The sequence below is a fragment of the Protopterus annectens genome, chromosome 5.part0, assembly GCF_019279795.1.
Source record: "Protopterus annectens isolate FY-2018-M chromosome 5.part0, PAN1.0, whole genome shotgun sequence".
Classification (NCBI taxonomy): domain Eukaryota; kingdom Metazoa; phylum Chordata; order Ceratodontiformes; family Protopteridae; genus Protopterus; species Protopterus annectens.
This window is the reverse complement of record NC_056735.1, coordinates 401,279,157-401,301,993: the sequence shown is the minus strand read 5'-3', so window position 1 is coordinate 401,301,993 and position 22,837 is coordinate 401,279,157. Positions and strand designations below refer to the sequence as shown.

Here is a 22,837-nt window from a genome sequence, read left to right as displayed (position 1 = left end):
CAACTGTTGATAAGGACAGACAACACCACAGTTATGTGGTACATCAACAAACAGGGAGGCACACATTCGTACCCTCTATGCCGGATGGCAGTGGACCTCTGGAATGTGGCCCTGAGCTTCAACATTCAGTTACAAGCAATTTTTGTGCCAGGAAAAGAAAATATTCTAGCAGACATACTAAGCAGAACTACCACGGATGCCCACGAATGGATGCTGCATCCGGACATCTTCAAAACCATTACAAGAAAGTGGGGACTACCAGAAATAGACTTATTTGCATCGCCACACAATCACCAACTGAAGAAATTCTGCACAAGGACGTACCACCCACTTGCTTGGAAAGTGGACTCCCTATCTTTCAGTTGGAAAAACCTGACAGCATATGCATTCCCACCACTTCCTTTGATGCACAAGGTGCTATTGAAAATCAAAGAGGACCGACCAAGGATCATCCTGATAGCTCCAGACTGGCCAAGGCAACATTGGTACCCATTACTGAGGAGCATGTCTCGGGAACAAACATGGACTCTACCTCTAGTTCCCTTACTGTTAACAAAGAACAACTACAACACCCTGCATCCAAACCTGAAAACACTGCAGCTGTCTGCCTGGAACATTGCATAAGACCAAATAACCCAGATTTATCTCAAAGGGTTAAAGACATTATCTTGGAGGCTCACAGACCCTCAACAAGAAAAAATTATTCAGCAAAATGGAAAAGATATCACATTTGGAGTACTGCAAAGGGAGAAAATGTGTGTCTGGTAAACATAGCCAACATCCTGGAATACTTGGCAGAGCTCTTCCACAACGGCCTGTCCTATTCTTCCATTAAGATTCATGCATCAGCTATTTCAGCAGAATACAACTTGGATCCTCCTGTCTTCTCACATCCTCTGCTCAGGCAGTTTCTGAGAGGAATTAAAAATGTAAAACCACCTAGGAAACCACCATTGCCAGCATGGGACTTAAACTTTGTGCTAGAAAAGTTGACACTCCCTCCTTTCGAACCAGCAGCAACAGCAGACTTACAATACTTATCATGGAAAACTGCTTTTCTGCTTGCAATCACTTCAGCAAGAAGGGTATCTGAGCTACAGGCATTAATGGCAGTACAGCCCTTCCTGATCTTCCATCAAGATAGAGTGTCCATGAGAACAAATCCTACTTTTATGCCAAAGGTGGTCTCCAGGGTATCTTTAAATCAAGCTATCCATCTACCTACATTCTTCCCCAACCCACAGAACAGGGGGAAAGACTGTTGCATACCTTGGATGTACATAGACAACTACGCTACTACCTGGACAGGACCAAGGGCAATAGAAAAACTGACCAGCTACTGGTAGCATATGCAACAGGGATGGAAGGAAAAGCAATTTCAAAACAGACAATCTCTAAGTGGATAGGAAATTGCATTAGATTTTGTTACTCTTACCATGGGAAGAAAACTCCAGAAAACATCAGACCTCACTCTACAAGGGCAACAGCCACTACCACAGCTTTTCTACGAGGAGTGGCTACCAAAGACATTTTAGAGGCTGCTACTTGGAGCTCCGTGCATACATTTGCCAAGCATTATAATTTACCTTTATACTCCAGATCCCGAGCAGGTTTTGCCACTGCTGTTTTGCAAGGGATCTTAACTACACCATAATCTTATTTCTCCTCCTCCCCCAGTTTGGCTATGGTATTCTACCCATTTGTAAGGACTGCAGATGCATCCTTGAAGGACATAGTACAGTTTTGTACCTACCATAAATGTAGATGTCCGATAGGCATGCATCTGCAGTCAGGATTACCCACCCTCCTTCCCCTCTGTGGTACTCCTAGGGTATTTGCCCATCTTGTAGCTAGCTGGGGGAATCTATTATGGTGTATTTGTTTGTATATATGTACATACATGCTTATTTTTTGTTTGCTCTCTACTATTTGGAGCCATTTACATTATCCAAATTTAGCATTCCTAGAGGGCACCTGGCATCTGGGGCAAGAAACACTGAGGAAAATGGTGTCGGCTGATGCCTTTATACCCGAAGAACTGCAGCTATGACGTCGGGTGAAGTGCGACACCAGCCGAGGCCAGACCCAGACTTTGGAATCCGGCCGACCGAAGGGCTGCCTGACGACAGGACAACCCATTTGTAAGGACTGCAGATGCATGCCTATCGGACATCTACATTTATGGTAGGTACAAAACTGTACTTTATCCAGCTAGTTATGTAGGGATTTACATTTAGTTGGGTGAGTTTATGTGTGATATTTAAGTGTGTTATGGTGTTGAACACCTTTGTGAGGTCTAGATACACAGTGTGTACTGATTTACCCTCATTCATTGCTTCAGTAACCTCCTTCAAGAAATAGACCAGGTTAAGAAGACAGAGGCTGCCTTGATGAATCTGAACTGGCTTAGGTTAAGAGTTTGTAGGGGATCTACTTTAATTAAACAAAAGCTGAATCTGTCGAATACGAATCCGTCGACACGTAAACAGTGAAATGTGGAAACGTCGAACGCACTAAATAGCAAAATCGGAAATGTTGAATTGTCATAGTTGGCCCATCTGCAGTATAGCTCTGTAAGGTAAGTGTGCGATAGTTACGGACCTTAGGGTTGGGGTGCGGGTTAAGGTAAGTGCATAGATAGGTAATGTATGTAAGGTTTAGTGTAGGGTTTTGTTAAGTGTATGTGTGTGGAATATTTACTTTGTGTGGGTATAGTTCTGTAGGGTAAGTGTTCGGTAGTTACGGACCTTAGGGTTAGGGAGGGGTTAAGGGTAGTGCATAGATAGTTGTGTATGTGGAGTTTAGTGTAGGGTTACAAGTGGGATTTTGGTTCTTTAATTTAGGGTTAGTAGTAAGGTTTTGGTTAGTGTATGTATGCGTTTTTTGTTGTTGTGTTTGCGTAGGTAGTATGTTACAGGCGGTAGGGTTGGCCGACTATTGCGGTTTCGATGTTTAAATTTCTCAGTTTTGCGTTTTCGACGTTATTGCGTTTCGCTGTTTATGTGTCGACGGATTCATATGCGACGGATTCCGCTTTTGTTTAATTAAAGTAGACCCTTTGTAGGTTACCTATGTCCTTATTTATTAATTGTATAGTGATCCTTTCCATGGCTTTATTGATGAGGCTGGTTAGACTTATGGGTATATAATTATGTGGGTCTATTGACACCCTACATTTGTGCTGAGGGGGACTGTTGCCTGTTTGGCTGATATTGAATAGCCCCTGTAAGAGGAGTCTACAAGTCCTGTTTCAGGCTGGCAAGTAGGCAGCATGGTATGTTATCCATTCCCATAAAAGTAGTGTTCTTGACCTTGTTATTCTTGGGAGATTTGAGGGGTGGTGTAGAAACAGGTATGTGCTTTGGGAATATAGAAGAGAGGGGGCAAAGTCTGAGCTAAACTTGTCCTGCAGTAGATTGGCTGTGTCCTCTGGGTCCAATTATGTGATGTCATTTACTGTTAGCTCTGCACAATGCTGGGAAATGTTGAAGAAGACTTTGCTTGTATGCTTTACCTTGGTAACTATTTTTATCTCATTTTTAACTTTGTCCAATTTGATTAGCATTGTTAAGTTTAGCAAGAACATTTTTGGCATCATGAGAGTTAAACTTATTTTGAGTGCAGTGAGTTGTTTCATTGTTTCTTTTATTAAAGACTCTATGTTTGGGTTCCACCATAGAGGTTTCATTTTTAAGTTTGGCATTGTGTTTAGTTTGAAGGGTAACAGCTGTGTTTATGTAGCTATATATGTGCACAGAATGTTGCGGTGAAGGATTCTGCGTAAGCTGTGAGGTCATCAAGTTGGAAGGGGATCTTGAGTTTAACAAAATCATCACTCAGTCTTAGTCGATTAGCCTTCTCCTAATCTCTGGATACTGAGGTGCTGGAATAAGTTACTGGCTTCAGTCCTTGTCTTTACTATGATTCCTGTTTGTACTGAGGCAGCTGTAGAAATCTGGCTTGACAATATATTCTTAAGAAAAAATCTACAGAATCCTGATTCAGATAAGAACACAGTTGTGCAGAATTTTTATTTCCTTGTCAAAGTTTCTCAGAATTACCTTTTTACTGATGACAATATGCATTTTAGCAGCTTTTCTTCCTGTGATATAATCTCATGAGATTTATGCAGTGATAATATTACATGTTTAGTTGTTACTTACTGTGTTATGCCCTAAGGTGTGTGTCAGACTTTATGGGAAAATAAATACCCACAACTTCCAGTAAACCACTGAGCTAAGACAGCATGTGATGCAAGAGAGTTAAAAATGAAAAGGGCAGTCAAAAATGGATTTAGAATAAAATATTAGTATAAAATATTAGTATCTGCCCTCTTCAAGGTAACTGTTAAACTAGATGACTACCTCAAAGATTGAAGAGGATTAATCATTTAATGATGCTATGGTTTGGTAAGATGGTTTGCTAATTGAGAAGGCTGTGTGCTTCAGTCTTTTTAACATATTATTAAAAGCTTTCACAGCAGATGGTTTGGCATTTTTTCACAAGTCAATGCCTTTAATGACTTAAGTAAGCTATTGCTTCTCTGTAGTTATATAAACATATTCAGCAGGCAAGTAGCCAAGGCCATTGTTATATATACTGTTTAAAAAAAATGACAGGAATACATTCATGGTGACAAATATATTAAGTACGAGTTTTTGTAATCATTATAGCTCCTCTGATTGTAGCCGTTGCTGTGTTAATCCATGCTTGTTGCTTGCTACTGTGTTACTTAGCCTATCAGACTTCATATCTCCAAAGGGACCTCGACCTTGGCATGACCTTAGGAATAATCCTCCCACCTTGGTCCATCATGAGTCTTATCCCAAAAGCAGTAAACAGAAATCACTGCCATTGTGAGTAGCAATTGCTTATTCTTTATACATGTCTTATCCTTAAGTTAATGAACTAAATGCTCTTTCTAAAACAGGCTTCTGAGTTATTAATAGCAGACAAGGACAAGTATTTGTCTTTTGCTTTACACTGATAGAAGTACTTAAACTGGAATTTTTGAAATGCTTGTCATCAGTTTGCATAGGGAAAGCACTGAGCATTACATTTTCTCTTAAGCAATCATCTAATATCCCTAGGTAATGACAAGATGTAACAGCGCAACACAGGAATATAAACTCGTATAACAGTAAAGGATACGTTGTGCATCCTGAAAAATGTGTAATGTCTTTTAGGGTGCTCAAAGATAGCCAGGATGTGTAATTAGTCCCCATGAGGTCTTCTACTGTAACTGTCTTCCAGAAAAGGTGTTCCAGATTACAATCCTATCTGTGATATCTCTAATGTCTAAGGGTCCATACCTCACTGTGCCACATCTCCCATTTGATACCTGTAAAATATAGTCTAGCTGATATGTATTACTATAAAAAGGTGCATCTTTAAATAATCTATAACTCTATACAAGCATGTCATAGTCTGTTCACAAAAATCAGAGTTTGTATGGCATTCAAAACATTTCATTCCATGCAGATTTTCACTCTTTAGTATCACGATCAACTCTCAAACTGTACATGAAGGGCTGTTTGTTTCTACAATCTCTGAAATCTAAAATATTTACTAGCACTGTTCTCCCAGGATTTCTGATATATTTTTGTGACAGCTTTGGTTGCTCAGATGCTAGTGAAGATATGGCAGGCTTCCCATTTCACATGAGATGATACTCTGTTATGGTTATGCTACATCTTTGTACTTCTGTGCTTTCTCAACTTGCTGTCCCTCTGGACTAGATGTTTTTGTCTTAAGAAATGTCTTTGGTTTCTTCTGCACATCAGGTTATCTTCTCCATGCATAACATAGGATTCCATTTAGTTGCTCTACCAGTTACTACACCTTGAGGTTGTTGATTGTGAACATTGCAGTTAGTTTTGAAAGTCTTCTGGAGTGCTAGTCCTAAAAGTACCTCTACCTTATTGAATTTCTTTTTATCACTTCTTTTACCTTGCCTCTGGCATTAGTAAGGTAGTTGACATGGTAATTTGCTTTTTAATAATGTATTTATTAGTAACTAAGCTGATAAGGGACTAAGATTCCACAGTGGAATATTCCTGTGTTCCAAAAGAGCAAAATGACAATCTCTGTAGCTACTGCTTGTGATCTTTTTCATCAGGGTTTACACTCTTTAGATAATTCTTTTTAACAATCCGTAATCTTCGCAAGGAGAACAGCCAGATGTACCTTTAGTTGCATGCTTCACCTTCTGGTGTTTTTACATGTATTAAATGTATACTGCAAAACAGTGACCATTGTCTGATAGGGTCACTAGAGATAGAATTCTTTACATTTATCGTGCTGCTGTTAATTTGATCACGTGAGATTACTTGGAATAACATTAAAAGCATGTTAAGTGCATGACTTATTTCAATTAGAACAAGTTTATCTCATTCTGGTCCATGAACTTTGTGTCATGTAAGGTACCATGCATTTTTTATAACGTGCACTTACAGTGTATGCTAGGTACATCTTCTTTAGCATTTTTCTAGCTGTGCTGACATTTCTGACTTATAGATAATGTCTCTTGCTCTTTTGTTGAACTTAAATATTCCAAAATGTGAGTAGTATGCTTACTCCACAATTTTCTATCTCTGTCTTAGGTGTTTGAGTAAAATATTCTTGTCAGCCTTGTACACGCGTTGGACAGTCTTTTTCTCTCTGAAGAAAAACGTACATTTGGATTTTCTTTTTAACTGGCAAGTTTTGCTCTGGTCATCCTATCCAACCTTTCATTATCATTTCTTTCTGTTACTGCATTTCTGAGTCAGTATCAGTACAGTTTTGAAATTATTTCATTTTTTTCTTTGCCATAGGCAATGATAATATCACTCAACTTATCACTAACTCTAATTCTATTTAGTCTTCATTTCATTCAAGTAAATGTGTTATACTCAACATAACTGATATGTGTAACTCTTTGCTCAGCTATGTTTGACTTTCGTGTCACAGCTTTGCAGATTAAACAATATCCTATATAACACTGGAGGTGGCATGTACAAAAATTTTCTGAATATGTGTTGCAAAGTCTTGAATGTTTTTGCTTGTATTCCTTTGCCATAAATATATTTGTGTAATTGTCCTCATGCAGCATTCTTGCTGTATTTGAGTATGTCTTTTTTAAACAAGAAACATCGTTATTGAATTAACACTTATGACATAGGCAGTCATACATTTATATAATGAAAACAAACCATATTGACATATTTTCAGTTGCAAATATTATGCATCACATATAGTAATTACCTGTTCCTGCACTATCATACCTGACTTTTTGTCTTTTGTGCCTTTGTAAATTATTTTTACTTGAAGTAACTGGTCTGTTTTCTTGTAAAATCACAGCTCCTCTATCATTCTGACTTGCAGCCATTTGTAACATAGCTGGATTATTTACATGATAATGCTTCAGTGCAGGTAATATTTGTAGTAGTTTCTTATGCTTTCAAAAGTATTCTTCCATTCATGGCTGAATTACCATGCTAAATCTTTATCCAGCAGCTTTTTTATGATGTGTAGCAATCTCAGACAAATTAGATACAAAAGCACACAACTAGAAAAATATCAGTCAGAAAACACAAAAATTCCACCAGCACCTTTCTTTTATTCCAGCAACAGTGATCTGGCACCTCGGCAATTCGCCTTCAAGGATCACTGTTGCTGGAATAAAAGAAAGGTGCTGGTGGAAAATTAGATACAAAATTTACAAAATACCATATCGTTCCGGAAATGTAATTAATGCCTGATTCCCTTTTTGGCATTTGTGTTATTGCTGTTTACCTGCATTTCAGACTTTTCACTCTTACTTTAAGCTTATTCTTATTTAGTATTAAATTATACCATCTGGGTCTGTCCAGCAAGTATATCAATCTTTTGATATGGTCTTCTTTTGTTTGTCCCTGCAGTAATAGATAATCTGTTATGTTCATAGTGCCATCTAAATTTCAATTCCTTGTGCAGTTGTTCTTTAGAATATTTCTGGTACAATTAAGATATCAACCAAACTGTTATTAATCTATATTTTTCTAATGGCATGTTAAATGCATCTGCCAGCATCTCTGATTTGCATCTAACACAGAAAAATAAATTAACATTTGGCATTGTTGAAACTACCTCTTCAGCAGTGACCAACAAATAGTGCTGTCTATCACCCAAAGATTCTGATTTTGTACATCAGTCCATTTGGAAATATTGTCCTGCTTTACAGATGTCATAGTATTATTTAGTCATTCTGTTGAGTCTGCCTCTATCTCTCTTAATGACATGTCAACTTTCCATTTACTTTATTTCACGGTCACTTCAAATAGTGAGTGATACTGTTATTTTTCTTGGGGCATGTATTACACGTATACTGTCTGGACTTATTTGAATATGCTTTGCTCCTGATAAGTTACTGTAACTTGTAAATATATCAGTAGAATAATGCCAGATATCTTTGCTGAAGCTCAGTACAGTATTTGAGAGGGATCCATGACTGCATGACTGTTTCTGTACACATTCACTCTTTCCTTGCACACTGTGGATATGCTTCACTATGAACAACTTCTTACAATCAAAATGACCCAAATATTATACAATTTATTATTCAGTTCATCTTCCTGTTCAGATGCTACTGTTTGAAATAGGATGGTGTGTTTTCTATTTGTTTATTCACAATATAACAGCTGTTGACCCAGTGGCTTTACATGATGTCTTGAAATTGTAAGAGCAGCTTTACTCCTGGTGCCTTTAGGCTCAATGCTTTAAAAGGTTTTTCTGACAAAAAATATTACACTCAAGCCTGTGACAGCAACATAGAGGGATAAACCATCTCTTAAGTCAGGTGATCTGAGCATGATAATAGTCTCAGACACTTGATGATACAGGTAGGGAGGATGTATTTGTGCCCATTCTGTAGGGGGGATGGTTATCACTGGTTCCTACCACTGCTTTGGTTCATAGGTTCATAAGTTCATAGGTTGATACTAGGCTATCTGCCCTAGGGCATTTATAAGCCTTGTCAGAGTGTGTTTGGCTTTCACCACCCTTTTAGATTAGTTGACTGTGCCTCTGTATAGTAGATCACAGAAGATAACCATTTTGAGGTTAGTTTACTGTGCCTCTGTCTAGTAGGGACACAGAAGAGATCCCAGGGGTAAACCTATGATCTCCCATCCACTCGTCAAGATTTCTCTTGAAGAGGGTCATTGAGGGACTCTGCCTAACATGGATTGGGATTTTGTTCCAGAGTGAGGGGAGCCTCTGGGATATGAATCTGTCCCTCCAGCATGTCCTATTTATTTCTGTGCTGAGGTTTAAGTCCCTGGAGCGTGTAGCTCTAAGGGATTTGGATTTCCTGAGGTGGAGCATGTCCATTAATTCTGGGTTGGACATGGCTTTATACATCAGGCACAGATCGCCTCTGAGTAGGCGGTAAGCAAATGAGTAGGTCTGGAGTTTCTTTAGCCTAACTGTGTAGGGCATCTGTTTGAGTCCCTTGATCCTCTTGGTGAGGTACTTTTGGGGTCTTTCCAGTTGCTGCAGGTGTCGGGTAAGGTACATCCCAAATGGGGCATTGTATTCAATTATGGACCTGATGAGTGATGAGTAGAGGGGCACAATGACCTCTCTTGATCTAGATGTGAACCCTTTCGTGATAATGTGGGCTATATAGAAGGTCTTTCTAACCACTTTGGCAATGTGATTGTCAAAGGAGAGATTGCTATCTACTTGGATCCCCAAATCCCTAATTACTTCTTCCGTACTTAATGGATTACCACCTATGTGGTAATTTGTGGGCACTTTGTTTTTCCGAAAGGGGATGACTATGCACTTTTTGGCATTTAGCTTTAAGCCATGGCTCTGGCACCAGTTATCCGTCTCTGTGAGACCCTTTTGGAAGATGCTTGTGTCAGTCGGCGAGTCAATTATGGCACCCAGTTTGCAGTCATCTGCGAAATTGGTCAGCCATAGTCCTCCCATGTTAGCCTGTACCTCAGAGAAATATATACCGAACAAGAGTGGTCCCAGGATTGAGCCTTATGGGATGCCACTTGTAACTGGTTTAGAGTCTGACATGGCACCTGCAATTCTGACCATGTGGGTTCTATCCCTGAGCCAGTTTGAAACCCATCTTGTGACATAGGGGTTGATATTTAAGCTGGTGAGCTTATTTATGATGCCCAAGTAGGGTATTGTGTCAAAGGCTTTTGCATGGTCCAGGTAGGCTGTGTGGACTACCTTCCCTTCATCTATGGCCTTGGTGACTGTTTCAAAAAAGTCGACCAGGTTCAAGAGGCAAGATCTGCCCTTAACAAAGCCGAATTGGGTAGGATCCAGTGTTTGGAGGTTCCCAATGTCTTTGTTTATGAGTTTCATGATGATACACTCCATAGCTTTGCAGACCAGGCTAGTCAGGCTTATAGGGCGATAGTTTCCGGGGTCCATTGTGGCACCACCTTTGTGGAGTGGTACCACTGTTGCTGTACACCATTCCTTGGGTACATATCCTGTAGTAAGGCTGAGATTGAATAGTGACTTTATGTGAGGGTTCAGTTCTTCTTGGAGTTCATGTAAGACGCAGCCCGGGACACCGTCCGGTCCCATGGATGCTGTGTTTTTTTGCTTTGTAGAGACGGCAGCTCTCACCTGTGCATCTGTGATGTCAGGGAGGCTACACTCTGTTGGGATAGACATTTGCTCTTTTGGTGGGGGGGGGGTTTGCACTGAACCTGTCTGTCAGGATGTTGGCAATGTCTGTGGGTTCAGTGTATTTTTTGTCATTTTGAACTAACTCAGAGCATATCTGGGAGTTGCCACCCAGGTTCCTGACATAACTAAAGAAGGCCTTGTGATTATCTTTAGCATCTTGTGCAATTTTTCTTTCGAAGCTGGCTTACATGATTTTATGAGGGATCGTAGTTTCTTGCTAGTACTGATCAGAGATGCCTTCCCTTTTTGGGATTTTGCTCTATCATGTAGTGGCTTCCTCCTTCTGTTGTGTAGCTTATTTATGGCTGGGGTCCACCAGACAGGTCTCCTGCCTTTGGAGGAATGAGTCTTGGTTTTATTTGGGATAGCACGATCCATGCATTCCTGTAGGTGTCCATAGAAAGCGTTTGTAAAGGATTATGTGGTTTGGGCCGTATTTTCCACTGGCCCGGGGGCTTTGAAGGATTCCACCTCAGTTTTGAGAAGTGTGAAGTTTGCTTTTGAGAAGTTCTTCACCGTGGTTTCCTTGGCTGGGGGTGGGGACGGGATATGGATGTCCAGTGAGATTAATTTATGGTCAGATCTTACCAATGAGGGGTATACCTCTGGTATGGAACATAGAGTCCCCATGTTGGTGATGATCAGGTCCAATATGTTTTCCCCTCTTGTGGGAGTGGTGACCAGTTGCTCCATAGCATTTGAGTTTATAAATTCTAGGAACCGTTGGGCAAGGGTGTTGAGGCTTGAGTAGTGCTCCCAGTCTATGTTTGGGTAGTTGAAGTCACCCAATATAATGGTGTTTGGAGAGACCTTCATATTCTCCAGTGTTCTCAGGAAAGCCGAGTGGGGTTCCTGAGTTTGGGAGGGTGGTCTGTAGCAGGCTACAAAATGAAAGGCAGTTTTGCCCACTGTTAGTTGCACATGGATGGTCTCCGATGCTTCATGCAGTGCCACTAACCTGGAGGTGTGGGTATCTTTGATGAATATGGATACTCCCCTTCCTTTTGTGGTTTGGTCCGAGTTTTGGGGCAGAAAAACATGGTATGAGGTATAACCTGGTAGTGCTGGGGTGCTCTCGGGAGCCTTGAACCAGGTTTCTGTTTCTGCACAGATATCGATATTTGCAGACACAGCCTCTGCTGGAGGGTAGGGGCATGCCAGGATGCAGGGAACTATTGCAGTGAGGACATGGGCATATTCTTCCATAGCCAGAGATGATACTCCTTGTTGGCAAAAGTGAAAGCATGTATGAGTGGACAAAAGAGCACAAGTAGTCCATGCAGTGAAACAAGTGTTCACGTCACCACCAGAGTGGAGATAAGGCTATTAAAAATAAAAGTGGCATACAAGCAACCTCAATAACTGCATGTATGATGCCCCCCAGGATGGATCTTGGCCTAGGGAATCTGTGGATTTTACATCAGTGGGGAATGAACAAGCATCTATTAGTGGAAAGCTTGATAGTCAGCAGGCAGGGAGGAACTATTCAAAAATGACACAATTGTACCTAGATCAAAGTCAGCATGTTTTATTAAGCTTGAGATCTGTATGCCATTCAAACTGATTGGCTGATAGTTGCAGCAGCAGCACCTATTTATTCTCTGACTTCACAAAATCATTTTTTTATTAATTTAATAATGACAATATTTTGTTTTAATATTTTGTCTAAATAACTTGCAAATTATTTCAAACACCTATTTTTATTTTGCTTTAAGCTCCTTTGTAAAATGATTCTTGAGGTTTTATTTGCCAGATGCATTCTATGCCCTTGTGTGACTTCAGCAAAGTTTCTGCATGATACATCATACTTCTTGTATTCTTAAAGTCCTGCTTATTGTTTTCACCCTATTTGGTAAATGAACTCTTAAGCACATGGCTGTCTCAGTTCCAAAGTCATACTTTTATTAACTTGATTGCTTATATGTTTTGCTGTAAAGCAGTAACTAAGGCAACACTTTTTTTCTGCTTTCAAAGAGATCTGAATAAAATGGTATGTTTTGTTAGCTTTGCTTATGCATCTCTGTATATGTCTACAGTTAAATTTATGCCAGCAACATGAAAGAGAAGCTTAATGCTGCAGTCTAGTAATGAGACACATCATATTGTCCTGGGTTTGGCTAGCTCAGTCTTCACTTCCATAGATTGTAACAGTCAGGTAATAGGGTTGAAATGCATGCAACAAGCGCATACACCAAAATAGTACTGAAATGTAAGCAACTCATACTATGAAGTGCCCCACCCCCCACAAAAAAAAAATCAGAATGCAGAGAGCTCAGGGTAGATGTAAGGAAGCAGTTCCTTACTCTGAATGTAGTGGACAACTGCTACAGTTTTCCTTTTGTGTGATATGGTGAGTGATGGTGTAAGACATCTAAAATGTGTGTTAACATGCAGCAAAATATCATTAAAATGCAGGCATCTCTTATCATGAAGTAAAGTGCAAGAAACAATTCCCTCACTTTTGTTGATCTTAAGTCAGTATGAGTACCCAGTGATGGTTATCAAGACATAAAGAAACAGTTCTTAACATAGAGGGTGGTGGATAGCTACCAGTTACGTCTTGAGGAGGTCACTGGATTAGAATGGGAAGAATTCATAAATACATGCAACAGATTCATACATAAAAATTAAAATGGAAATAAGTCATATATTTGATTGGGGCTCAGTTAACATTTTAGATGCTGCTTTCATGTGAGCTGCATCACTTAGGAAGGCAAGCAGCCTAGGTATTTCACAAAACACTTTGTTGCTTACCCTCAAACACTCTGTTATCCCCTTTTCTATAACTTCACTTGTCTCCCTTAATTCATAAATGAACACTATCATTTAACTAGTGCCTATTACTGCATGTAGAGCCTTTGTTATTACTTACCATTCACAAGGGTTGCACTCCGTCTTGATAATTGTAGTATTTGTGGAATTTCTAAGAGGTGGCCAGTCCATTTTGTTTTCCTGTATGCTTTTGACTCTATGCCTCCTGATCACTGAGCCTGCCTCTATTAGTCTCAAACCCATTTAGTTCACTATACTGGACAGTGTCAGTACAGAGGCTAATAAATGATTACAGTGACTAATGCTAAAGGGCTAAATCCACACTTTGCCAAAACGAACTGAGAAGTTTTAAACCTAATAGAAATTATACACCCATTTGCTTTTTGCTTTTGAAATATCATTCATGTTTTCACAGTTCCATGTAAATGGACTGTTGGTGATTTTTCCCTTTGTAACAACAATCCAAGCAAGATCATGGGATGAAAATATTGACAGTTCTTTTTGCTACTTTGGAATTATTTCTGTTATTTATTTATATTCTTGTTATAAGGGTAGAACACTGATCAAATGATGACCAGTTGCTGGCTTAGCTCAGGTTACAAAGTAACAATAAACTTCAAGAATCAACAAAAGATGGATATTAAATAGCTAATGTGTATTTGTCAATACACAAGCATAGTAAGTTTAAACAGTGAACATTTGAAGTGTAATGATTTGAAGTGATTAATACTAGGTTTAAATGAGTTAAGGACGATCAAATTGTAATAAAAAGAAATTGAGGGAAGCACAGTATTCCTAGAGCTGAACCAGGTTAGCAAGTTTTGAACTAAATGATCGTGAGTCAAGAAACTAGTTGGTGAGGTTTTAGCCTACCTTTTTAAATAATTTGTAAATACTTCATTGTCATAAATAACCTGCATTCATGTTTTCTTGTTTTTGGAAATGAATAAAAAAAGAAACTAGTTGGTATTTTGAAACATGAAACAACCAGTAGGAAATTCTAAAGGAAAGAACTCATACCTCTCAACCTCTTACAGCAAGAAATCTGGATGAAGCTTAAAATAATGGAGGGACATAAGCCCAAAAATGGGAGCACAATTTAAATATCACTTTTATAAACTTAGAAATTGCTAGAATAACAGGATTTGTGTTAGCTTGCATTTCCTGGTGTATATAAATTCCAAAACTCAAATACATGCCTTTATTTAATGACTTCAATCCTCAGTGATTTGACAGAATACCACTCATTTTATGATGAACAGAACAAAAATATTTAGCAAAAATCTGGACAGTATGAATGAACTCCAGTATTAAAACCCACGGTACTGGGTTACAACTTCAAAATTATGCACCCTTTAATGTCTTTCCTGGAGTCTTCCTGAGTGTGGTGGATGCATCCAAAATAGTGACTGTAGACCATTATCTGTATCTCCACCAAATAGGGAGGATTGTAGCAGTCTTGATGTGAACGTTGGTCTTAATCATTCAGTTAGTATTTCTGTGCTGCCTGTTATGGTTAACATTTATTTTTAGCAGTATAGTCTTAATTTATTAAGTTACATTACAGCCTGTGCATGTTGCTCATGCCCTGAAGTATAAACATTAACTGTCTGGTAAAAAAGGCAAACTATAATCATTATCATCATCATCATGAAAAAAAAGAAAAATTAAAAAAATATAAATACAACAGAAGCAGTGCACCCCCCGAATACCTGTACTTGTGGAAATGTACAGATCTGATTTTAAACTAATCAAAAAGTTACTGTTCTGATTATTACCAGTACATTAAGTAAACTTGAAAGTGATGGCTTGAAGTATAAATGACAAGCTGCATGAAAATGCTGTTATGCTAAATCAAATCATTTTGCAGATGCGACTATTTCTGGATAAACAGAAAAAGATGACCCACACTGACAGTGTAAAAGGGAACACATATCGTGGTAAGTAGACAAATGGCTGAAAGACCATGTCAGGGAGAAAATCTTCTGTTCTCAAAACCAAAAGAAAAATCTACAACACCCAGGTTTAATAATGTCTAGTTAAGCATCCTATTAGAATTAATCTTTAAAAAAATAGAAAATTGTCCTCACATAATGTGTTGTTTATTGCATTATTATATGTTGTAACCACCCATCTGCCATATACTAATCATATCACCAAACAATGCTTTTATGATAGTGTATATGAAGAATGGAAAGGCTGTTGGTCCAGATGACATGCCTGTGGAAACATGGAGGTGTTTAGGTGAAATGGCAGTAGAGTTTTGAACTAGATTGTTTAATGAAATCTTGGAAAGTGAGAGGATGCCTGAGAAATGGAGAAAAAGTGTTTTGGTACCGTTTTTTAAGAAAAAGGGTGAAGTGCAGAGCTGTAGTAACTACAGAGGGATTAAATTGATCAGTCACAGCATGAAGTTATGGGAAAGAGTAGCAGAAGCTAGGTTAAGAAGGGAGGTGATGATTAGTGATCAGCAATATGGTTTCATGCCAGGAAAGAGCACTACAGATGCGATGTTTGCTCTGAGAGTGTTGATGGAGAAGTACAGAGATGATCAGAAGGAGTTGCATTGTGTCTTTGTGGACGTAGAGAAAGCATATGACAGGGTGCCTAGAGAGGAGTTGTGGTATTGTATGAGGAAGCCGGGAGTGTCAGAGAAATATGTAAGAGTGATACAGGATATGTACGAGGGTAGTGTTACAGCGGTGAGGTCTGCAGTGAGAGTGACGGATGCGTTTAAGGTGGAGGTGGGATTACATCAAGGATCAGCTCTGAGCCCTTTCTTATTTGCAATGGTGATGGACAGATTGACAGACGAGATCAGACAGGAGTCTCAGTGGACTATGTTTGCAGATGACATTGTAATCTGTAGTGAGAGTAGAGAACAGGTGGAGGATACCCTGCAGAGATGGAGATATGCTCTAGAGAGAAGAGGAATGAAGGTCAGCAGGACTAAGACAGAATATATGTGTGTGAATGAGAGGGAGGACAGAGGAATGGTGAAGATGCAGGGAGTAGAGGTGGGAAAGTGGATGAGTTTAAATACTTGGAATCAACAGTTCAGAGTAATGGTGAGTGTGGAAGAGAGGTGAAGAAGAGAGTACAGGCAGGATGGAGTGGGTGGAGAAGAGTGTCAGGAGTGATTTGTGACAGATGAGTACCAGTAAGAGTGAAAGGGAAGGTCTACAAGAGGGTAGTGAGACCAGCTATGTTATATGGGTTGGAGACAGTGGCATTGACAAAAAGGCAGGAGTCAGAGCTTGACGTGGCAGAGTTGAAGATGTTAAGATTTGCACTGGGTGTGACGAGGATGGACAGGATTAGGAATAAGTATATTAAAGGGTCAGTCCAGGTTGGAAAGTTTGGAAACAAAGCCAGAGAGGCAAGATTACATTGGTTTGGACATGTGCTGAGGAGGGATGCAGAGTATATTGGGAAAAAGATGCCAAGGATGAAGCTGCCAGGTAGCAGGAAAAGAGGAAGGCCTAAGATAAGGTTTATGGATGTGGTGAGAGAGGACATGTAGGTGGTTGGTGTGACAGAGCAAGATGCAGAGGACAGAAGAAATGGAAACAGTTGATCTGCTGTGGCGACCCCTAATGGGAGCAGCTGAAAGAAGAAGATATCGTAACATCCTCCAGCAATAAAAATGTACTTTCAAACTGGTCATTTTATTATTCGGAATAATTGGTCTGAACCATCTTCATTTGTTTGTCAGGTTTAGAATTATACATTAAGTTAGGTCTATTGGTTTGTGACGGAATATAAAAATATCAGGATTTGGATACTTAGTTGCTAAAGCAGGTACTGCACCCCCTTACAGAGAAGGTTAACATGCTGGTGCTGGTGCTCAGGATTAGTACTCTGACAGTGTTAGTTTAGAAATTTGATTTCTACCTATTTTTGTAAACTTTTTATCACCAGATGTGTCTCAACCTCCTAACCACAATAGTTACAGTGGTCATCCTACTGAGCTTATAAGTTCTAAGTAATCTTTCAGCCAAAGAAACCATCAAGGATCCCAGCCATATCACCCAGTATTGGTGGGAGAGTAATGGTGTTCCCTATTAATTAAATTTCCTCTACATGTCCCAAATGTAAATTTGAAAATACCCATCTAGTCCTGCTACATTTGCCAGGGAAGTCTTCCCTTTGATGTGTAAGGGAGCCTATTCTGGAAATGGGGAATACTTAGAATTAGGTACCTGTTGAACCAGACGATGTTGCTAATGTGCAAAATAGGTTTATGTCTGTAGAGTAGATGTTTCTGGTTTTGTTTAAGTGAAGAAGTTAAAAGAATATGACATCAATCACATCATGGAAGGCTAAGTAGAGATCACCCTCTGAGGAGCCCATATTAGACCTAATAGACAGACAGAGCTTTTAGGCTGTCAGAGTACTTCAAGGTGGTATACCAGAGATTGATTTGGGGAAGTAACATTAGTTCTCTTGAGTTGGTTTATGTGCTTAGTGAAGTACATGCACATGGGAGGCATTATATTCAATCACTGGCCTGATGAGGGTGAAGTAAAGGAGGACTAACAGTTCTTTTGAGTTGGTTTAGGTGCTTATTGATGTTCATGCCTATAGGAAGCATTATATTCAATGACCAGCCTAATGAGGATGAAGTAAAGCGGGACTATTACTCCTTTAAAGCTAGAGGCGATACCAAAAAATTTAAGTTCTGAAAGACAGAAGATTTTCTTCCCCTGACAGAGATGTGCTCCTGTGCATTTAGACTATGGAACTCTTTGCCCCTACTACTCGGACAATATGGCAGTAACAAACTGTTTAAAGTTAAACAACACTTACTAGATGTGGCTATTCTACAAAAGGGCCTTGCAGAAACAGATGCTTGGTGCAAGAGCCGTGGGCTCAAGCTCAATGCCAAGAAATGTATAGTTATCACCCTTTGGGAAAAAACATGTACCCGTGAATTACCACATAGGTGGCAGTACACTAAACACCGAAAATGTGATAAGAAACTTAGGGACACAGGTGGACAGTGGCCTCACCTTCGATAACCACATCGCCACAACAGTCAAAAAATCCTTCTATATGGCACACCTCATCTCTAAGGGCTTTTCATCCGGAAGAAAGGAGGTCATTATCCCACTGTACTCATCCCTCATTAGACCCATTATAGAATACAATGCCCCATTTGGCATGTACTGGAAAGGCCACAGAAATACCTCAATAAAAGAATCACAGGCCTAAAGCAGATGCCTTATGCTGACCATCTAAAAACACTCCAGCTATACTCTGTCGCATATTGTCTACTCAGAGGTGATCTCTGCTTAACATACAAGGCCATGTCAATCACAGAGCTGTTGGACATGCTACATTTAAAGAAATCCCAATCCCTCAGAGCCACATGCGCCAGGAATCTAAACCTTGTCATAACAATGAACAAAACATGCTGGAGGGATAGGTTCCTGACCCAGAAACTCCCTAGATTCAGGAATAGACTGCCCATACATGTCAAGCAGAGCAGCTCTTTGGCCCTCTTCAAAAGCAACCTTGATTGGATGGGAGACAGGAAATTCACCCCGGGGATCACATCAGTCACCCTGCTAGACAGGGGTCCAGGGAAGTAAATATTGTGGGAAGAAATAGCCAGGAATTGTTATGGCTAGACTTGTATAGGCCCTAGGGCCGATAGCCTAGTACCAACCTATAAATCTATGATACATGGCTCTGCTCTTGTTCCACACCAGGCTGTCCCTACACTGTCTACACCTTTATAGACAGATCTTCCTCCCTTTTCTCTCTCTCTCTTGCTTACGTAATATTTTATAAAACTATTACATTTAACTTATGACAGGCCTTCTTTCTTTCTTTCTTTCTATTTCACCCTTCCTTTTTTTACTCGTATCATATTCTACACTCCAATGCTTCCTGCCTACTTTATTCTATACCTTCCTTTCCTCATCTCTACTGTTTTGCCGTCTGTTCTTTCCATAATATTTTCCATTCTCTTTTTTCCCCCAAGTCCACTTACTCTAACTCTTCAGGACCCAGACTCCTCTCTTCTTCCCTTCTCTCTACACAGTCTGTCTGGCTATTACCCAAGAATGCCTCTTTAGTATTCCTTTTAAAATCTGTACTGCATTACAGTTACTATCCCTCTTGTACTCTGATACTGCTATGCGGCTGTATATGAATGTGACTGATTTTTAAAACGGATCTGCCATGAATCTGCTTTGTATATGTAATTGTGATAAATTAGCAAAGCTATTGCAAATCCTGCTTTTGCTACTATTTGTTAACTCATTAACTCCTATGTGGTGTGAAATGCCACTCCTGTAGCAGCCTAGCACATCTTGCATTCCAGAGCATTTTCCAAAAAAATGAATTTAAAATGCATAAAATAAAAAAAAATGTAAATGTTATGTGAACAATAAATACTATTAAGACAATACAAAAAACAATGTTATCAGTCTGAAGTTTTCTTTACAGTGACAATAGTCAGTGCAGCCATAATTTTTCCATAAATGCTATATTATAATACACACAAAGCCCAAATTATATTTTTGTTTAACTTTTACAAACAAATTGTAATATCTTGGAAACTGCAACACAGACATATATTGTTAGAACATTTTTTGTCAGCCAGACTTTCTCTTTCACATGATGATAAGAAATTCCTACACATAAAAATATGAAAACATATGCTTAATTCTATAGCTATAAATAGCACTGAATATGTCTTAAGATGTGCAACTTACAGTGCAAATATCAAAGCTAGTTTTCTTCAACAATATCTAAGGTTTCACCTGATGTTATACAACAATTTGCTAGTTGCTTGTTGTTTGAAGTTTTAAGTACATATGGAAGTATTATCTATTTTCATAATTATTAACAAATAACTAACAATATTTCAGGTATAGTGTGATGTAAATGGACACTGACAGTGACGTTTCCTGTTTCCCACCATGGCATAGCAAACCATCTCTCAATAACATGTAGGGCTCACCACTATGATTATATGAACATAAATGTGAAAATATGAATAATAAGGGCCAAACAGTGATTAATTTCTCTACTGCTGGACATCCTAGACTATACGCTGTCTAATATTGTCTATTATTAGCTGGTAAATCACATGTAAGGGTGATAAAGGATAGTGAGGGAAAGGTACTCACAAGAGAGGAGAGTGTGTTGAGTAGATGGAAAGAGTATTTTGAGAGGCTGATGAATGAAGAGAATGAGAGAGAGAGAAGGTTGGATGATGTGGGGATAGTGAATCAGGAAGTGAAACAGATTAGCAAGGAGGAAGTAAGGGCAGCTATGAAGAGGATGAAGAATGGAAAGGCTGTTGGCCCAGATGACATACCAATGGAAGCATGGAGGTGCTTAGGAGAAATGGCAGTGGAATTTCTAACTAGATTGTTTAATGAAATTTTGGAAAGTCAGAGGATGCCTGAGGAGTGGAGAAAAAGTGTTTTGGTACCTATCTTTAAGAATAAGGGTGATGTGCAGAGCTGCAGTAACTACAGAGGATAAAACTGATTAGTCACAGCTTGAAGTTATGGGAAAGAGTAGTGGAAGCAAGGTTAAGAAGGGAGGTGATGATTAGTGATCAGCAGTATGGTTTCATGCCAGGAAAGAGCACTACAGATGCAATGTTTGCTCTGAGAGTGTTGATGGAGAAATACAGAGAAGGTCAGAAGGAGTTGCATTGCGTCTTTGTAGACTTGGAGAAAGCATATGACAGGGTGCCTAGAGAAGAGTTGTGGTATTGTATGAGGAAGTCGGGAGTGGCAGAGAAGTGCGTAAGAGTGGTACAGGATATGTACGAGGGTAGTGTGACAGTGGTGAGGACTGCAGTGGGAGTGACAGATCCGTTTAAGGTGGAGGTGGGATTACATCAAGGATCAGCTCTGAGTCCTTTCTTATTTGCAGTGGTGATGGACAGGTTGACAGATGAGATCAGACAGGAGGCCCCGTGGACTATGATGTTTGCAGATGACATTGTGATCTGTAGTGAGAGTAGGAATCAGGTTGAGGAGACTCTGGAGAGGTGGAGATATGCTCTAGAGAGCAGAGGAATGAGGGTCAGCAGGGCTAAGACAGAATATATGTGTGTAAATGAGAGGGAGGGTAGAGGAATGGTGAGGATGCAGGGAGTAGAGTTGGTAAAGGTGGACGAGTTTAAGTACTTGGGATCAACAGTTCAGAGTAATGGTGAATGTGGAAGAGAGGTGAAGAAGAGAGTACAGGCAGGGTGGAATGGGTGGAGAAGAGTGTCAGGAGTGATTTGTGACAGACGGGTATCCGTAAGAGTGAAAGGGAAGGTCTACAAGAGTGTAGTGAGACCAGCTATGTTATATGGGTTGGAGACAGTGGCATTGACAAAAAGGCAGGAGTCAGAGCTGGATGTGGCAGAGTTAAAGATGTTAAGATTTGCAATCGGTGTGACTAGGATGGATAGGATTAGGAATCGGTATATTAGAGGGTCAGCTCATGTTGGACAGTTTGGAGACAAAGCAAGAGAGACGAGATTGCGTTGGTTTGGACATGTGCTGAGGAGGGATGATGGGTATATTGGGAAAAAGATGCTAAGGATGGAGCTGCCAGGTAAGAGGAATAGAGGAAGGCCTAAGATAAGGTTTATGGACGTGGTGAGAGAGGACATGCAGGCGGTTGGTGTGACAGAGCAAGGTGCAGAGGATAGGAAGAAATGGAAAGAGATGATCCGCTGTGGCGACCCCTAACGGGAAAAGCCGAAAGAGAATGATGATGATTAGCTGGTAAATCACTTAGTAAATGAAGGTGGAACAAAAAAGTTCTGGGCACCATAAGTAGTTATGGGTGTGAAGTAGAAATATGCAAAAAGCGCTATAGGCTTGAATGAGTTAATAAGCTTACTCTGTATTATGTTATCCTACTAGGAAAATTGTTGTAACTTTTTTTTTTCTTTTGTGTGCTTTGTCTTTTTCATATTAATGTATGGAGCTTTTCTACCCAGACTTCCACTGAAGAAGGGTTTGCTTTTGATGACCCAGTCAGACTATTCCGGTAAACTAATCCAACTAAATAAATAAATAGTGGCTCTGCTTCAGCATGGAGGTCAGGAGAACCCTTCAGTGAAAACAGGAAAAGCAGTCAAACAGACATGTTTAAAGTATGGGTCAGACCAGAAGAAGGAAAATCAGCCGCTAGATGTAACCAAGAAGTGTTCCCAGTGGAGGCAAGCCACTTGCATATGTTCATCTAAAGCTGGAAAAACTCAACAAGAACTGATGAAATATTTCTTCTTTCCCTGGAGAAAGAAAAACCCAGATTGATTAGAAGTTCCAGAGCATTTTCAATAGACTCTTGGTAGCTGGAAAAAGAATCTATGAAGGTAAGGGAGTTATCCAGATATGGACAATATACA

General features: G+C 39.6%; 1 protein-coding gene across 3 annotated transcripts in view; it reads left to right on the top strand.

The window, feature by feature from the left end:
• The window catches only part of F5 (coagulation factor V), a 1,256,984-nt gene that overhangs the window by 132,636 nt on the left and 1,101,511 nt on the right, over window positions 1-22,837 (top strand). For 2 of the 3 annotated variants that reach the window (XM_044072363.1, XM_044072362.1), the window contains exon 2: window positions 4,737-4,856. The exons of the other annotated variant lie outside the window; for it this stretch is intronic. In XM_044072363.1, the coding sequence (XP_043928298.1) occupies window positions 4,737-4,856 (120 nt within the window). The remainder of the gene's footprint in view (window positions 1-4,736; window positions 4,857-22,837) is intronic. 3 annotated transcript variants of the gene reach the window in all.